This window comes from Pyrgilauda ruficollis, unplaced genomic scaffold, assembly GCF_017590135.1.
Source record: "Pyrgilauda ruficollis isolate IOZ18807 unplaced genomic scaffold, ASM1759013v1 scaffold148, whole genome shotgun sequence".
Classification (NCBI taxonomy): Eukaryota; Metazoa; Chordata; class Aves; order Passeriformes; family Passeridae; genus Pyrgilauda; species Pyrgilauda ruficollis.
This window is the reverse complement of record NW_024513432.1, coordinates 121,080-138,280: the sequence shown is the minus strand read 5'-3', so window position 1 is coordinate 138,280 and position 17,201 is coordinate 121,080. Positions and strand designations below refer to the sequence as shown.

General features: G+C 48.5%; 2 protein-coding genes across 5 annotated transcripts; both read left to right on the top strand.

The window, feature by feature from the left end:
• Nucleotides 1-3,049: 3,049 nt before the first annotated feature.
• Nucleotides 3,050-11,600, top strand: TPM4 (tropomyosin 4). 4 transcript variants are annotated; one of them, XM_041460721.1, is made up of 9 exons: nucleotides 3,050-3,411; nucleotides 5,376-5,501; nucleotides 8,319-8,452; nucleotides 8,716-8,833; nucleotides 9,248-9,318; nucleotides 9,538-9,613; nucleotides 9,907-9,969; nucleotides 10,055-10,124; nucleotides 11,295-11,600. In XM_041460721.1, exons 1-9 carry the CDS (start codon nucleotides 3,298-3,300, stop codon nucleotides 11,375-11,377), a joined length of 855 nt encoding a protein of 284 aa, XP_041316655.1. In that variant the 5' UTR covers nucleotides 3,050-3,297; the 3' UTR covers nucleotides 11,378-11,600. The 4 variants fall into 4 exon arrangements, with proteins under 4 accessions (XP_041316655.1, XP_041316654.1, XP_041316657.1 ...); XM_041460720.1 differs by lacking the exon at nucleotides 11,295-11,600 and adding an exon at nucleotides 10,615-10,828; XM_041460723.1 differs by lacking the exons at nucleotides 3,050-3,411; nucleotides 5,376-5,501 and adding an exon at nucleotides 6,176-6,357.
• A 245-nt stretch (nucleotides 11,601-11,845) lies between these two features.
• RAB8A (RAB8A, member RAS oncogene family) lies at nucleotides 11,846-16,621 on the top strand. Its single transcript, XM_041460709.1, has 8 exons — nucleotides 11,846-11,984; nucleotides 12,203-12,263; nucleotides 12,475-12,535; nucleotides 13,279-13,356; nucleotides 13,777-13,866; nucleotides 14,484-14,549; nucleotides 14,868-14,918; nucleotides 15,587-16,621. Exons 1-8 carry the CDS (start codon nucleotides 11,861-11,863, stop codon nucleotides 15,677-15,679), a joined length of 624 nt encoding a protein of 207 aa, XP_041316643.1. The 5' UTR covers nucleotides 11,846-11,860; the 3' UTR covers nucleotides 15,680-16,621.
• The last annotated feature ends 580 nt before the right edge of the window (nucleotides 16,622-17,201 follow it).

Sequence of the window (17,201 nt, the reverse complement as noted above, 5' to 3'; positions counted from 1 at the left end):
TCCAAGCCTGCCTGAGCCTGTGGCAGGAAGGGGGCTGGTGAGCTGACTGGAAAACCACTTGTGCTTCTCTCAATCATAGAAATTATGAAGAGGCTGTGAGAGCAGCCACAGGAACAGCTCAAAATGCACACCTAAGGGTACAAGCAGCTGTTGTCCCAAGGAGCAGCACGCACAGCCTTATTCAGCCTCCACTCCACAAGTTCCTACACGGGCTGGGTCAAACAGGGCTAACACAGTCCTTTTCCCACTCCGCTGCCCTCCCTTGTCTCTTCAAACAACACCCCAAAACTTGCTCCTGTGAGTCAGAGAGCCTGTGGCACATCCAGCCTCGTGGCATGCAGGACCAGAGGCAAAACAGCCTCTGAAGGCAGGATGGCAGCAGCGGCATGACCGAGGGAAGGAAGCCCTGAAGGAGCCACAAAACACAGCCAGCAGCAGTGTGAGCTGGACCACGGGGCTGCAGCCAGCTGAGGAAAGTTATTAAAGGTGTAATTTGTCCCCAGGAAATCTGGTGGGGTCCTGCGCTCACCCTGTGCTCACAGCACAGGGCCACGCTCGGCTCCCTGGGTTTTCACCCCCAAACCTCTGCTGCCCTCCACCAGCAAACCCCACGCAGGAGGGTGAGGAGAAGCGCAAGTAACTGTGATTTGCGTGGTTTGTTGGTTGTCATGACATTTCTCAAGGTCTGGAAACACTGATAACACAGTGCTTCACCCCTACGCCTTAAACCCGCTCCAGACTGAGGTCCTATGTGATTTTACCTTCCACTGTTCAAATCACAGAATAGCTTAAAAGTCATTGGAATTGGACTTAAAAAAAAAAAAAAAAATGCCCTGGGGCCACCTTGCTGCAGAGGTACCTGGAAAAAGCACATTTAATTTTGTGAGGCGTTCAGAGGGATGCAGGCGCATACCAAGTGCCAGCACTGGTTTCCAAGCTAACACTGAACCTAGAGCTGTTAACAATTCAGATTTTTTAAAATACTAAAACAAAAACAAACAAACAAAAAAAGAAGAAGAAGAAGAAGAACGGGTAAAATAGGTACACAAAAGAAGCAGCCCCGCCGCTGGCGGTGCCCGGCCGGGCGGGGCGGGCCCATCCCCACAGCCCGCCGGGAGCCGCAGTCCGCGGCGCCGCCATCTTGGCACCGCCTCAGCACCGCCCCTGAGGGCTCCCGGCAGCCATCTTGGGGTGCGGGGCGGGCTGCGTTTTCGTAAAATTAATTCATTTTGATTTAAACAACAACAAAGATCCTTGTCGTGCTTTAACCCCAGCTGGCTGCCAAGCACCACGTAGCCACTCACTTGCTCGCCCACGAGCAGAATCAGAATCAGAAGGGTAAAAGCTGGAGAACTGGGTTGAAAGAAAGTTTAATAGGGAAAACAAAGGAGAACAGGGTCCCATCCCATGGAATGGTGACATGGGAAAACAAATGCCATCACTCCAAAAGTCCCCCATTTGTTCCTCCTTCTCCCTGTTTATATCCTGAGTGATATCAGACTGTCTGGAATATCCTGCCTGTGTCCCCTCCCAGTCTCTCGGGCACCCCCAGCCCCTCCCCAGCATGGTCCCGTAAGTGGCAGGAAAGGCCTTGGCTCTGCGCAAGCTCAGCAATAACACAAGCATCACTATATTCACAACAAATCCAAAATACAGCCCCGTACCAGCCACTGGGAAGGAAATTAACTCTATCCCAGCCACCGGCATTGTGCTGGTGTCGACTTCGTGTCGACACTCTACCATCATGTTTAGATCAATAAAGCGCAGATTTTTCCTTAGAAGTCTCTCCCAAAGGCCTTTCAGTGCTGTGCCAGCTCAGCCCCAGAGGATGGGGAGGTTCTGGTGCCCTCATGGCTGGGATGCTTGGGCGGAGGGGCTGCGGGCTGTGAGTGATGGGGCTGCAGAGAGCAGAGCACGGCAGAACTGAGCGGGGAAGGGGCAGCGTGTGCCCAGCGGGACCTGGACTGGGGAAAGAACCGGGGAATGCGAAGGGTGGATATCAGGAAAAGGCTCTTCCCCAGAGGGTGGTTGGGCCATATTGCCCAGGGAACGGACCCAAGGCCCCAGAGCTCCAGGAGTGTTTGGGCAACGCTCTCAGGCACAGGGTGGGATTGTTGGGCTATCTGTGCAGAGCCAGGAGTTGGACTTGATGACCCCTGTGGGACCCGTCCCAGTATATTCCATGGCTTTGTGCAGGTGCCAGGGTAGCAAAGTCAGTGCTGCCAGGCTGCCCTGGAAGGTGCCATACATCTGAATATCAGAACATCAGAGCAGTCAGGACAAGGCTGTGTGGGGCTGTGAGGCTCAGCAAGAGCTGGTGAAGGGATGGAATGGTTTTGGGCACACGTTTAATAGAGCTGCAAAAGGAAGCAGAGCTCGTTCTGGGGCTGTTGGATGATCTGCTTGGTGTCCTCTGTCAGTGGAGATACTCCTGTCCTCCCCAGAGCCTGCTCTTCCCTGACAGAGTGAAGGTGACTGCTTCATACAGCAGAAAGAATCATTTACAGTGCTCATCAGACTGCAACTTCAGGTGTTGTTCGGTTCCCCAAATATTTAGTGAGGGAAATTTCAAGGACAGGCACTCAAACTCACTGAGTTTGCCTTGAGCCTGAACTTAACATCTAAATTTGAGTTCTGTTATGTGTTATACTATCACACATTATAGCTAGTTCCTTAACACCAGTGCTTATTTTTACAGCAAAAACCTCTGCTGTCTCCTATCCTGCATCTTTTTATAACTTAAATTTAGCCACCTCTTAAGCATAGATTTTTAAAAAATTATTTATTTTATGTCTGGATTTATTTTGGAGTAACGTAAAGAGATCCTTCCCTTCATCAGCCTTACGCCTTTATTCCAGGAAGGCAGGCCATCCCCAAGATCTGCTGGATTGGTTAATTGCTCTGCACACACAAAGGGGAGCTAATCAGCTTTTCTTCAAGCATGTGTTCATATGTCAACACTTTTGCTTCTGTCAGAAGCTTAAAAATGGAAACAGTTTTCTCTTTAAGAAAACAGGACCCAAATAAGGAGATGGAGTGGGGAAGATTCCTCTAGTGAGTCTGTTCCAGCTCATTCCTTAGAAAGGCTGTGGATGGAGCACTGGAGAAGAGGCCAATAGATCTGGGTTTTGTCCAGGGGGCTCTGGGTTTAAAGCTCTCTAAAACCACTTGTAGCTCATTTTCCCTGTGACTTGCCTGGGTACCACTTCTTTCTCTGTCCAAGCTGTTAAAAGTCTAAAATTTTAATAATAAGATTCCTTTAGTTGTGTGACAGATCCAGCCTGTCCTTGAGCAAAAATGGAAGCTATCAAGAAAAAGATGCAGATGTTGAAGTTAGACAAGGAGAATGCCATTGACAGAGCAGAGCAGGCTGAGACGGATAAGAAGGCAGCTGAGGACAAATGCAAGCAGGTAAGTGGAAATAAAATCACTGGCTGTGTGTGTGCTGTGGAAATAAGTGTAACAAAATACTGTGTGGCAATGTTCTGATTCAGAAAGCAAAATAATTTGAAGTCAGTTTTCTGGTAATCTTCTTTTGAAGTTTTTTGCCTTTTTGTCACGCTTCTGCAGCCACGACTAGGCTGTAACTTTTCAGCCATCTCAGTCTTTCCAAAATTAACATCATCCACAGATTATTAACAGTACTTTGTCTAAGTTTTCTTGAATCTTACGTAATTGTCCTAAATTTCTCATGCTTTGATTCCATGCAAAAGGCCTTTACATATTTAAAATCAAAGCTGTAAACCCTGACACCTGTAGGACTAGTGCTAATAGAGTCGGCTGTGTCTAAACATTAATTAAGCCTCTCCTTGAAATGAATTAATAAAGTTCACTTCAAGTTCTTGGTGCAGAGAGTGCCCCTTAGAGGTACCAGCTGAGACTCAACAGGAGAGATGTTCTCTTATTTTTTGTGTCAAGAATAATGGAAAGTATCTTAATTTGAATGCTGTTCTTTTAACTGAATTCTAACTATAACATTTTCATATTGTTTTGCTTTTCAATGTCTTTATTCCGGGTGTCTCTCTCCTATTTGAGCTTCAGTATTTCCAGAATGATCTTGAAATGTTAGCTGAGTGCATTCAAGTTTTTACAGCACTTCTTGTAAAAGTACCACATATTTCCTTTTTACGTTTTCTAAATTTGGCTGCTTCTACATCTTCCACACTGCTCTAATATGTTATAAGCATTCATCTGGCCTAATATTTCTTCTTCTTTAGAAAAATAAATCTTTGATCTTACTCCTCTTTTCTGAATTGTCTCAAAATTTTCAGCTTCTTTTTTTAATGTGGGCACAGTACTCAAATAGTTGCTTTAATATTCATACACAAAGCCAGCATCTGCTTCATGCAGCTCAGTGTCCCTCTGTTAGAACATCCCAGCAAGGTTTGCAGTTCTCTCACACTGTCTGGTTATTCTCTGCAACATGACAACATTCCAGAATAGCACGCTACCAAAAATGTCTGTAAAACTATCAGTGAACCTAAAATGAAGGAAGTACACCAAAATACAAACTGTTTTCATGGAGTAAATTTCTGTGAAGGTGGAGCTAAGTGGATAAATCACTGTCTCAACAGACTGAGCTGTTTTGTGTTGCAAATCAAAGGATGAAGCAGATGGGCTTGCAGGGCCACCCTTATCAGCAGCAGGCCTTTGATAACATGAATTCTTCAGGGAGCATGAGACAGTTTGTCACTGAACAGCCTCCCAGCAGGTTATAAATAGCACCATTCTAGTGAACAATATGGATTTATATGGTATGGAGGAGTCTGAGCCTCATCGTACAGGGGAGCTTATCGTGTTGGGCCACGGTTGGAGAATAATCCAGGATGGAAGGGACCTCCGAGGTCAGCGAGTCCCGCCTAGAGCAAGGCCAGCCCTGTTCCCTCCCACGTCCAGAGTACCTCGCTTGGGTTGAAGTGTGCTGAAGCACACACAAAGATCATTAAGGAAGGACCACTAATTTTTTTCAGCTGTACAGGAATTGAATAGTTTCCTGAAAAATCACCAGGTAATAGTGTTACAACAAACACTAAAAGGACATAATTTAAAAGCATCTATAATTATGCTGCAAAACTGCTGCAGGGTGTCAAAAAAAAAAAGAAAAAAAGTGAGGTGAGAAAGTGCTTATACCAGTAAACCAGATTCTGTGTGGTGGCAGGCAGTGTTGTTCAAGGATGACGTGTTTTTAATGGTCCTTCCCTGGCAATTGCTACCAGCCATTCACAGACTACTGTCACTAGCAGAACTTTGACCTGGTCTTTTGTGGCTTTTTGTATGTTATAATGGGTTAAAACTAATAGTAAAGAGTAGTTTTATCATATATCAAACTGACACTACATCAGTATGCTCACTTCGGGGATTTTTTCTCTTGAAAGGTAGAGGATGAGCTGGTCGCTCTGCAGAAGAAGCTGAAAGGAACTGAAGATGAGCTGGATAAATACTCAGAGGCTCTTAAAGATGCCCAGGAAAAACTGGAGCAGGCTGAGAAGAAGGCGACTGATGTACGTATCCATGGCTAACGCTTGCCTGTACCTGTGCTCAGTGTATTTTGTGTGCACTTCGTTGGTTGCATGCATTTAGCCGGGGGACAGAAAGGCGGGGCTGCAGGGTTTTAATCTCCTCTCCCCCCTGCTCACGGGAGCGGGGCTGGTGCGCACCCGAGCGTGGCACCCGCAGCTGCCCCCGGGAGCCCGCGCCACTTGAGGCTCGGTGGGTGCCCGGTACCGGGGGGACCTGCTGGGGGTTCTCTGGGAAAGGAGGAATCTCCTTTAACAGAACTAAACAAAATGGTGCCTTTTGAAGGAGAGTGGGACGGCAGCAGGACGATGCCGTGGCATGAGGATGCCCTTTGCCTTCATCCCCGCGCCGGGGCTAAAGGCCAGTGCAGGCTGCCCGCCACACCCGCCCCGTCGTGGCAGTGGCGGAGCGCGGGCAGGGCCCGGCAGCAGCCGGAGGAAAGCCTCTCCTTTGGGGGCCGGGGGGCGCGGGGAGCGCGGCTGCGGGGCAGCATCCCCCGTGCCGGGCCGGGCCGGGCCGAACCGAGCCGGGCCGGGCCGGAGCGGGCGGGGCGGCTCCGGGCGCGCCCGTCCCGGCCGAGCCCGCGCCGCTCCTCAGCGCTACGTCACCACCTCCACCTCCAGCCGCGTGACGTCAGCGGGCCATTGAAAGGCGCGGGCCCGCCACGTGCAGCAGCCCCGCGCGCTGCCCGCCGCCCGCGCCGCGCCCATGGCCGCGCCGAGCTCCCTGGAGGCCGTCAAGAGGAAGATCCAGTGCCTGCAGCAACAGGCCGATGAGGCGGAGGACCGCGCGCAGGTCCTCCAGCGGGAGCTGGACCTGGAACGGGACCTGCGGGAGAAAGTGAGACCGCCCGGGCTGCCTGCTCGCCTCTCTCGGTCGCTCTCTCCCGGGCTGCTCCTTCCTTCCTGTCTCTGGCTCTCTCTCGCTGGGGCGCGCCCGGCTCTTCCCCGCTGCGGGAGGACGGCTTGGCCGCCGGCTGCCTCCATCCCTCGGCTGTCCCCGCTCCGCTCCGCACTCCCCGCCCGCGGGCGCTGCCGCAGCGCCGCGCCCGGCCCGGCCCGCGGGGAGCCGGGCGCGGCGGCGGCTGCTCGCCCGCCGCTTGTCGCGCTTTGGGGCCCATTCCTGCGGAAAAGGCGCTCGAGCACCGATAGGCACTGGGGAGCGGCTGAGAGTTCAGTGGGAAATGGCTGTTTAATTAGGCAAAAGTGCTGCATGACACGGAGCGGGGAGTTCCCGCCGCTCGGCGCCGCACCGCTGGCTTCAGCACAGCTGGGAAATGTCCGAACTGCTGAAAAATAACTTTCCGTCCTGGTTTTCACAGCGAAATGCGAATTCTTCGCTAGCGTGCGGCTCTCCCGGGGTTGGACAGCTGGTTTCACTTAGATTTGTGTGCGATCAGCCTTCCCGGCATCTTCCTGCTATTTTATCACATGTCAGCGAGTTAGTTTTACCGTATAAGGACTGCGGGCTGCTGCTGGGAGAGGTGGAGCCAGGCTCACCCCAGATTCCCAGTGGCCCCGGCTCCATAACTTTGGAATCTTGCTGAATTAAAATATGACTTAAAAGTGCCCTGTCTAGTGGAAGGAGTTGCTGCCACAGAACAGATGCCAGTTTTGTACGTGATCGATGCCTTGTGTATAAATCGGGAAGTTAAACACTGCACTGGGTAAAAACAGACGAAATGTTGGATAATTTATGACTAGAGGAATCCTGGGTCAGCTTCCATTTGGATCAGCCACTGAACTCCTTTCCAAGATGGCTCAGAAGTGAATGGAAACCACTTCCTCCAGCTTAGGAGTGGTCAGTGACCAAATTTGCTAAGCTGCAGCAAAACGCCTTTTTTTTTTTTTTTTTCCAAAGTATTTTAACATAAAGCATAAAACAGTCGCCCCTCCATGGTCTATATTGTGTAAAAGTGTTTTGGGGGAAAAAAAAGTGAATCTTGTATATGGCAATCCTCCTCAGGTTGGGGGACAATGCAGTGCAGAAGCCTGGCAGCTACTAAAGCAGGGCTCTATTTTCCTTCAAAAGCAAGCAATTAAAGGAGCTGAATCTTAATAAACACATATTTATGGACACCAGTTTGTCCATGTTGTCTGTATCGAGCATTTCTCCCAGCAATCTCTTCCATTTATTAACTAGTCTATTTTTTATACATTAATGTGTTCCACTTACTGTGCAGTTTGTTCAGTAATACACAAACAGATCTTATTACTGAGAAATGCATCCTGCCTAATTCCTTAAGTACCGCAGGAAGCAAAGTTAACTTATTTTAAGAATACATCTAATTTTGTCCCAAAAAAGCCTGACTGTGCCATGCTGAGGCCACTGTCTGTGCCCATCTGCAGGCTGGGGAGCCAGGCTGGATCAGGAGCTGGCTGCAGCTCCACAGTGAGCTGTGGCAGGGTGTCACTGAAACCAAGGGCAGAGCAACCAGCGGTGAAGGGTTTGGAACTAAGCCATCATGGAAACGGTTCGTTTTTAAAGTTTGGATAGATGCAGCTCTGTGAAGTGCTCCAAAAATACCCCAATCCATTCGAAGTCCTGTAGAGCTCCTTTTTGTGTGGCAGGAGTGGTAAGTGCCATTAAAAAAAAGAAAGGACAAGCACGCACTCCATACCTTGACATTCCTGAGATGCCAGAGTTTAAGCAAACAAAAAAGCAGAGGCAGAAGGGCCCCTGAGCTGCCCTGCACGGAGCTGTCCCGGGGAGATGCTGTTGTAGCTGTAGGGAAATGATGAGCTGGGAGCACTGGCCAGCAGCAAGTCCTGTGTAACCCACACTGGCCCCTGTCCACGCAGGCCGAGGGCGAGGTGGCAGCTCTGAACAGACGCATCCAGCTCGTGGAAGAGGAGCTGGATCGTGCCCAGGAACGACTGGCCACAGCCCTGCAGAAACTGGAGGAGGCTGAGAAAGCAGCAGATGAGAGCGAGAGGTACGCTCCTTTTTTATTTGCTGGTGTTAAAAAAATGAATATGTGTGAATAAAATATTCCTGTGTGATTTAGTATCTGCATGTGCTACTGCAAGTCACAGACTTGAAACTTTCTTACGAGATTGATTGGGTAATTGCATTAGCCTTGATGAACACAGTGGTCATAATGGGCCACTTTTAGGTTACAAATATCAAATTCACTTTGTGAAGTTGAGGTACAAGTCCCGTAATGCTTCTACATTAAACATGCTTTGACTTCTGCAGAGGAATGAAGGTTATTGAGAACAGAGCAATGAAAGATGAGGAGAAAATGGAAATTCAGGAAATGCAGTTGAAGGAGGCCAAGCACATTGCTGAAGAAGCCGACCGCAAGTATGAGGAGGTAAAAGGGAGAAGGAAATGGTGACATGTACAGGAGAGCCATGAACAAAAACATTGCTCTTCAGTGTAGTCCCTCTGTTCAGTTGGCACTGGGTGATGCTTCAGCCTTGGAACATTGCCAACAAGGAGGAATTTGAATAGTGATTTGCAGCATCTTAGGTACCTAATGCTAAAAATACTGCAAAATCTGACTAATTGGGCTGTTCCATCTGTGGGTGTATGCTTCAACCTAATTCCCTTACTCCGGAGGAAGCAGGAACAGAGTACTTCTGAGTGCCTTTTGAAATCTGTAAAGAAAGTGCCCCAGCCTGTGACAGGGTGGAAATAGATGATTTTTGAGGTCCCTCCCAACCAAGCCTGCTGTGATTCTGTGGAGTGCACACTGGCCTGAGAGCTGGCTGTTGTCTTTTTACAGGTTGCCCGTAAACTGGTTATTTTGGAGGGTGAACTGGAAAGAGCTGAGGAGCGTGCAGAGGTGTCTGAAGTGTGAGTAACTTTTTAGAATACAGGAAAGATCAACACATCTCATTTTAAAAATCTCCTGGTAGGCAGGCATGTAGTTAGTACTTGTAGAAAAGTTTGTTTGTACACTGTATACCTGGTTTTCTTCTTTCAGACTTAATTACTTCCTCCCTTGTGTTTTTTACGCTCCTCCAAATCATAACAGGAAGGCTGGTAATTCATACTTCTATTTTCCCCTTCTAGTAAGTGTAGTGACCTGGAAGAGGAGTTGAAGAACGTCACAAACAACCTGAAATCTTTGGAAGCTCAATCTGAAAAGGTTGGTTCTTTCAGTAAACTAAAGGATATGGGCAAAGCCAAAACTTGCAAATAGAATTCATAGAAACAAACCAGAAATACAAAGCAAATGAGAGGTTTTACCTGCCTGCCTGTGGATACCACTCCATCAGTTCTGCCCAAACAATCCTGAAGGTCTGCAGGAGAGCAGAAGAGCACGGAAATGCTGTTTGCAGCTGTTGTAAAAGGAAGAGTGCTTATAAATAGGTCACAGTTTCATAAACATTTATTATTGTTGCTACAACTTCCCTTAAAGAGTGTTTATTGTTTTCACAGTACTCGGAAAAAGAAGATAAATATGAGGAAGAAATCAAGATTCTCTCTGACAAGCTGAAAGAAGTAAGTTTGGCTATCCCCACGCTGGATGCATCTTTGGGCATAATCTTTCTAGGAGCATCCAGTGATGCAATTTCAACTTTTCTAGGCTGAAACTCGTGCAGAATTTGCAGAGAGAACTGTTGCCAAACTGGAAAAGTCTATTGATGACCTGGAAGGTATGGAATGAGTCAAGTTTCTTTAAAAGTGGTCAGTTTCAAATCAGATAACAAATTCGAGGAGGGGTGATGGATTTAATGGGAAAGAACAGCAGCATGTTGGTAGATGGGTGTGATGTGTCCACTGGGCACCTGCCCTGTGTGGTAGAAGTTCTCCTGAAAAAGGTTTTGTTCCATGAAGTTGGTAACAATTACCTGATTTTGGCCAACTAACAGATGGAGGGACTCAAGGGCTCAAGATCCCCACCCTACTTAATCTGCTTACTGGAAAATAATTGTGAGATTACAAAAAGAGAAAAAGTTCACATGAAAAGCTGACCAGGCAGCTTTGTGGGTGTTGTGCTTTCCTTCTGATACTCAACTACACCTCTGTTTTCTTCTTTTGTTTTCCTCCCCAACTGCTTTGGCTGCTGTTGCCCTTTGCTGTCTCCGTTCTCCTCCTGTGGCCTCTTCTCTTCCTGCATTTCTTGCTGGCCTGTGCTGCTGACAGATGAGCTCTATGCCCAGAAGCTGAAGTACAAAGCCATCAGTGAGGAGCTCGACCATGCCCTCAACGACATGACCTCTTTGTGACCTGCCCCTGTGTGGGGACACGGGGCTCCCACTCACTGTGTTTCTCAAGCTTTCCTTGCCTGTAATCCCTGTCACTCCTGTGCCACTTCCACCTCTGTGGGAACTGAGCTCAATAAAACGTGATACCTCTACCTTTCATCTTGCAGGGTTTACTTCTGCATAGATCAGCTCAAATACACCAAAAACACATTCAGCTCCTCATGTGGGGCTGGGCAAGACAGGGTCAGGATGGGGCAGGACCTGGCTCTGGCAAAAAACTGAATGTTAGTGTTCCCTTTAGTCAGCGAGAAGCTTTGAGTGCACTCAGTGTCTACTCCTGCTCCACCAGCCTAGTTAAAACCTCTCAGTCCAAGGAAAACCCAGCAGGATGTGACCTGTAAATGACACAGTGACACATTAAAACACAGGCTTTCCACATTCCACGAGACGTGTCCAAAAACCTCCCTTAAAGACAGCAATTACAAAAAGTTGGCCCCGTTTTGATGACACCGATGTAAAGGTGTCTTAAATACAAAGGTAAGCTACCCCAGGTTTTATTTAAAGGGAAAAGGCTATAAAAGAATGTGATTTAAATCTTGTGGTTTTCTTTCTCACCAGAAAAACTCGCTCAAGCCAAAGAGGAGAACCTGGGCTTGCACCAGACACTGGACCAGACGCTGAACGAGCTGAACTGTATATGAGGGGCGCAGCCAGCTGCAGCAGCCCTGCCTCGCTCCTTTCTCTCTCTGTATCCCGGAAAAGCCAATTAAGTTATGAGCGGCACAGCCACAGCGCCTGAGGGGAGCCCTGAGGAGCCCCCGCCGCGCCGCGCCGCTCTCACGGTTCCTTATCCTTTGGTATAAACCCGGTGGCAGCTGCACCCGAGCGGCGCTGCCGTTCCTCATTAAACGATTTCTCACAGAACCGAGGCCTCTGCGGGTTTTTGTTCCGCTCGGGGGGCGTGACGTCACGGTGCGGGCAGGTACGGGAGTGACGTCACTGCCACCGCCCGGCCTCGCCCCTCCGTACCGGAAATGACGGAACACCGGCGGTGGGGCCGATAGCCAATCGCAGCGCCGCTTGCCCCCGTGTCGGCGCCGCCCGCCAATGGCGTGCCGGCTCCGTGCGCTCTCCGCCGGGCTGGGCCAATGAGCGTGTGGTGGGCGGGGCCGCTGCCCACCAACATGGCGAAGACCTACGACTACCTGTTCAAGCTGCTGCTGATCGGCGACTCGGGCGTGGGCAAGACCTGCGCGCTGTTCCGCTTCTCCGAGGACGCCTTCAACGCCACCTTCATCTCCACCATCGGTGAGCGCCGCCGGGCCGCACCGCGGGCTCGGCCGCGCTCCGGGGCGGGTTTGCGCACGGGGCCCGGAGCGGCTGCTCCGCCCGGCCCGCAGCCCCGGGAGCGGCCGCGGCTGGGAGCGAGCTCTGGGCACGAGACACCGGGCAGCGGATTTGAGGGCAGAGCCGCTGGACTGGGCCTTTCGGCCGGCTGAGAGTAAAGGCATTGGTTCTCCTTTCAGGAATCGACTTCAAGATCAGAACGATAGAACTCGATGGCAAGAGAATCAAGCTGCAGATCTGGTGAGGCTCCTCTGCCGCAGTGCGCGGCTGATCGCTGGGGCTGTGCGTGGGGATCAGCCGCTTCTCTGCGGTTTGCTGCTCGGTGGTTTACGGTGTTTCAGAACCCAAAAGGCAGTTTCTAGTGCTCTGAAGACTGGTTCACATTTGTGTAAGGCTTGTGGCGGTGTTAACTGGAGCTGGCTTCGTGAGCCCCGTGTTGTGTGTGTTGCAGGGACACGGCCGGGCAGGAGCGGTTCCGGACCATCACCACCGCCTACTACCGGGGAGCCATGGTAGGGGCCTGACAAACGCAGCTGGCTCTGAGTGGAACACGCACAGCCTGGGGCTCTGCCGGGCTGCACACTCAGCTCTGCTCCTGCTCCACGTGCTGCTGGAGCTCTGCTGGGATGTTGGATTTTCTTGACCTAGAGATGGGGTAACTGAGAGGCGTTTTAAAAACTTCTGTTCCATTTCCAGTCTCATGAGAAGGGTGAGACAATACAGATGCTATAGATCACGCCATCACAATCAGAAGCCAACTATTTCCCAATTACAATACACTATAAGTGTTTCTTGGCTTATCAATTTTTTTGCCACACCATGCTGTAGATACCTTAAAAGCAATCACCTAAAACTACCCCTCACAGGTCCCACTACAATGCATCTTTCACAGTTCTATTTCTCCAAAGTATCTAGTCTTATTTACAAGACCATCTTTTGAAACTTTCTCTTGCTCCATTTCTGTCTCAATATCTGTTCTATTCTATAGCATTTCTAAGTCAGCATTTCTTGTCTCAGAGTTTACATACAGTTGCACACTGTGTGGGCCTTCTGTCAGGCCCTGAGAACTCTACAAATCCATTTCCCACATTGGGACTTTGCAAAGGCAAGTTCACTCTGTGATACATGTCCTGCACGCCTTATCTCACTGCCATTAGCTGGGAACCAGTTGTTAAAAACAGCCACTGTTGAGCTGCTCCTCTCTGCTATGGATAAACCTTTAACTCCTGCTGAAACAGTCTTTCTTTATCTTTAGGGTATTATGCTAGTGTATGACATCACCAATGAAAAGTCTTTTGAAAATATTCGGAACTGGGTGAGGAATATCGAGGAGGTAATTTCTCTCTTTACTCATTACTGACTGTTAAAGGTGTCATTTCTTCCTCTGAAAGTAATTGAAGCTGAATTGCTTCAGGAGCGTTACATTTTGTCATGTGGTGCAGGGTACTTGGAAGATAAGTGGATGGAAATCAGTAATAGCTTCTGGAATGCCTTGGCTGATGGTGATTTGTGGTGAGGGCTGTAGCCCCTGTGCTTCTGAGGGCACCTCAGACAATTCCCTGGCACAATAATTGATCCAAGAAGTGCCATGGTGCAGGTTATGTGCTGGGAAGGAGGGCTGGGGGAGCCTGGAAATCTGTGGAAGATTCTCAGGACTGGCATCTCTGTGTTGGGCACTCAGCGGGTGCCTCACCTGTCTGACAATGTTTATCTACCAAAGCCAAGCCCAAGTTTCTGTCTGTGTTTGTCTCAGCACGCCTCTCCAGATGTTGAAAAAATGATCCTGGGGAACAAATGTGATGCAAATGACAAAAGACAAGTCTCTAGAGAGCAAGGGGAGAAGGTAAGTGCCGTGGCTTTGGTGGATTTAGGCTTTTCAGAGTCTAAAACCTGCCCTGCTGATTGTGTGCACGTGGTACCCCAGTGGTGTTCCTGAGTGGATGACTGAACATTCCCCAGGCTGCCATGGCAATGCTTTTCCCCCCTGGGATCAACAGCAGAACCTGTGTAAGGATTCTTGTCAATTATCTAACAGATGCAAGGCAACGAGCGGGACTGCTCTAAAAGGATGCTAGAGTTGGACATGGAGAAAATGTCTGTTTTGGCTGAAAGCCACTGAGACAAGGTAGATGGGGTTGTCTTTCCTGATCTCAGATGTTACTGAGTCGAGGCCGAGTTTTTTTCTGTGCTGTGGTTGTTATGACACTGACAAGGTATCTATGCAAGAAACAAATAAAAAAGAGCAAGTTAAAATGTGGGCAGAGTGTAAAAGCAGACAAAGCCAGTGAGAACAGATGCCAGTTGCAGTGGGATTTAGTTCCTAATTTTTACAAACTGTCCTGCATGAGTAAATCCCCAGCTCCACTGACTGGTGGCAGCAGGGACAGATGCTTTGCCCAGGGCTGTGTTTGGAGCTGTTCCTGCAATTGTTCAACTCATGTGCAATCTGCTTTTGTTCAGCTCGCTGCAAGCTTCGGGATTAAATTCATGGAGACCAGTGCAAAAGCAAATATAAACATAGAGAATGTAAGTACTGATGCCTTTCTCTTGTATCTATTGTCCTCTTGTGCAAACCAGCAGTGTGGGCCCATGCTGGTGGGATGCAGAACTGCACTGCTGGGTGCCACAGATGGGATGTTCAGCACTGCCCTGCAGCACAGACCCTGGCTGGGGGTGGCAGTGTGGCTTTGGGGCTCAGAAAGAAGGAGCATTAAAACTTGGAGCAGAGGGGAAAATACTGAAAACCTAACGTTTTTGTATAGCATGTCAAAACTTGGGAAGGCAGCTTACTGCTGTACAAAACATTTTATACCCTGTAACACTGAACTGTTTGACTTGCCACAGGCATTTTTCACTCTTGCAAGAGATATCAAAGCAAAAATGGACAAGAAGTTGGTGAGTAACTTTGATTTCCTCCATGCTGGACTTAAATAGAAAAAAAAAAAGCAAACCAAAAGCCTATTGCAAGAACTGTTTCACAGTGTATAAAAAATGTGTCACAGTCTCTTTTAGGAAGGATCCCTGAAAGTTCTAGAAATGTATTTTTAGTTTGTCCAGGCTGTGCTCTGATGTTTGCTGTCTCTGCATTTCAGGAATTAGCTGCAATGGTTGAAGTTTTCTAAATAAAATTATCTGTTATTTGTTTTATCAAAAGTCAGTTGGGTGGTAGAGCAGTTTAATGATACCTCTCACTCTTGCAGTCTGAAAATCATGTGACCAGATAGGAACTGATGCAGTGGGATATTTTGGATCTTGCTGATGATTCCTAAGCCTTCCAGCAAGAGCCATACATGTAATTTATTGGTTTTTATTCTCAGCTGTTTTTGAGTTGATGGAAGCTGAGGCATAGGCACAGTGTGATCTGGTTGGAGCCAAAAGCTGCAGATGCAGTTCTGCAGTTTTTGTCATGGCTGGTGTAAGACCGAGATAAATGAGTGAAGCCTCTTAGTGATTTTGGCAAAGTTCTTGTGTATGTCAGGCTTGGTTAAGAGTCACCAGATGAAGTATGGATGGAATAATCTGTTAAGTATAAATAAGTAACTGGATATTCTTTCCATCTTCAGGAAGGCAATAGCCCTCAAGGCAGCAACCAGGGAGTCAAAATCACACAAGACCAGCAAAAGAAAAGCAGCTTTTTCCGATGTGTTCTTCTGTGAGGGACACGGCCTTAATCTGAGCTGGACTGTGCCTGTGCTAAGTGAGGTTTCCTCTTTCTGTGGACTTAGTGCTCCCAACATACCTTGTCACTCTGTGACCATCTGAATAAGAAATGGCTTATTTTGGTAATTGTCTGACTCTTCAATTTTGGAGATGAAACAAGTTTATTTTTGTCAGATTGCCACTGGGCATGTGTATTGTCTAGCAGAGGAAGAACAGATCACATGTGACCTGGGACGCAGCACCATTGCTTCGGTCTTCATTCGTATCTGTCACGTATCCAGTTTAGAAAGATGAAGTTGTGATCAAAATAAGAAACGTAAATGCCACTGTTAATGAAGTACAGGTATGCATAGATGGTACATGTGCATATCCAGTGTGTAGCTGCACACTGAATAGTGGCATGAGACCATCCTAGAAACGCACCAAGGTGAGCAGTGCAGGCTGATGCCTTCCCAGGAGGTACAAAGGAGCTTTCTGCTGCTCCACCTTTTAAATACTACAGAGAAGCTCCTTCATCTGCCTGTCTCATACTCAGCGGTGTTACTCTAGACAATCCACAAGTACAATTGATGTTTTAAAAAAAATCTCCTCAAAGGAATCTATTTTTTTAAAAAAAGAATGTGTGCTGTACATAGAATGGGTCCTTACCATTGGTAATTCATCCACGTTAGACTTGACTGTGGTTAATTAAGTACTCCAGACACTCAGACGTGTTTAACAGGAGCTGATGGCTACACGAAGTCCTGTACAGATGATCTGTCATTTGTTCTTGGAGAACCAGGGTCAGGCAGGGACACTTACACAAAACCTGTCACCTTACAATGGGTGGCTTTACCACTCTCCAGCTGGGAATGACTCCAGACCCATCATGACAGAGTAGGTAGTTTTAAATCATGACAAGGAAAAGTATTGCACTGCTCCCAGTCGTGTGTTCCCAAGCACACTTGCTCACATATGCAGATAAATGTTGCACATCAGAACACTTTGTGAGAAGAGACTCCTGGGCTGGGGCTGGCCTTGCTGGTGTAGATCACTGCAGCATCAGCCTGCTCACAGCTTGTGCCTGGCATGCCTCCCACAACAGGCTGTTACTCATTCCCACAACCCCAGGGCCGCTTGTGCCAGGCCAGAGCCAAGCACAGCTCCTCGGTGGGTGCTGTCACAGGGCAGGGCTGCAGGCCTGACTGGGTTACACTGACAGAAGGAGTGTCAGCCTCCGAGGCTGCTGCGCGGGGATTGCAGCGATTGATGCTGTACCTGACCCAGAGAACGCACCAGCTGTGCCCTGCAGCTGGCTGCAACTGAAACATGCTTTGTTTACACTGACAGCTGCAATTAAGGGCAAAATCAAAGTTGATTTTGAAGTTGTGGAATTTACTCACCAGTTTTGTTTTCTTCAAGTTTATGGTATTGAACTCTGGGCCTCAGAGTAGCGCTAGTAAGTGTTGCTGTGGTTAAACATCTGTTGGATTCACAATTAAACTGTATAAATCTGCAGCATGCAATTGGGCCCAACAA

Excerpts from the sequence above, each read along its gene's own strand:
- TPM4 (XM_041460721.1), top strand. The coding sequence starts at position 3,298 with ATGGAAGCTATCAAGAAAAAGATGCAGATGTTGAAGTTAGACAAGGAG. Across the intron at positions 5,502-8,318 it reads CTGAGAAGAAGGCGACTGAT|GCCGAGGGCGAGGTGGCAGC; the intron begins GTACGTATCCAT and ends CTGTCCACGCAG. Across the intron at positions 10,125-11,294 it reads GTCTATTGATGACCTGGAAG|AAAAACTCGCTCAAGCCAAA; the intron begins GTATGGAATGAG and ends CTTTCTCACCAG.
- RAB8A (XM_041460709.1), top strand. The coding sequence starts at position 11,861 with ATGGCGAAGACCTACGACTACCTGTTCAAGCTGCTGCTGATCGGCGAC. Across the intron at positions 13,357-13,776 it reads GGGTGAGGAATATCGAGGAG|CACGCCTCTCCAGATGTTGA; the intron begins GTAATTTCTCTC and ends TGTTTGTCTCAG. Across the intron at positions 14,919-15,586 it reads CAAAAATGGACAAGAAGTTG|GAAGGCAATAGCCCTCAAGG; the intron begins GTGAGTAACTTT and ends TTCCATCTTCAG.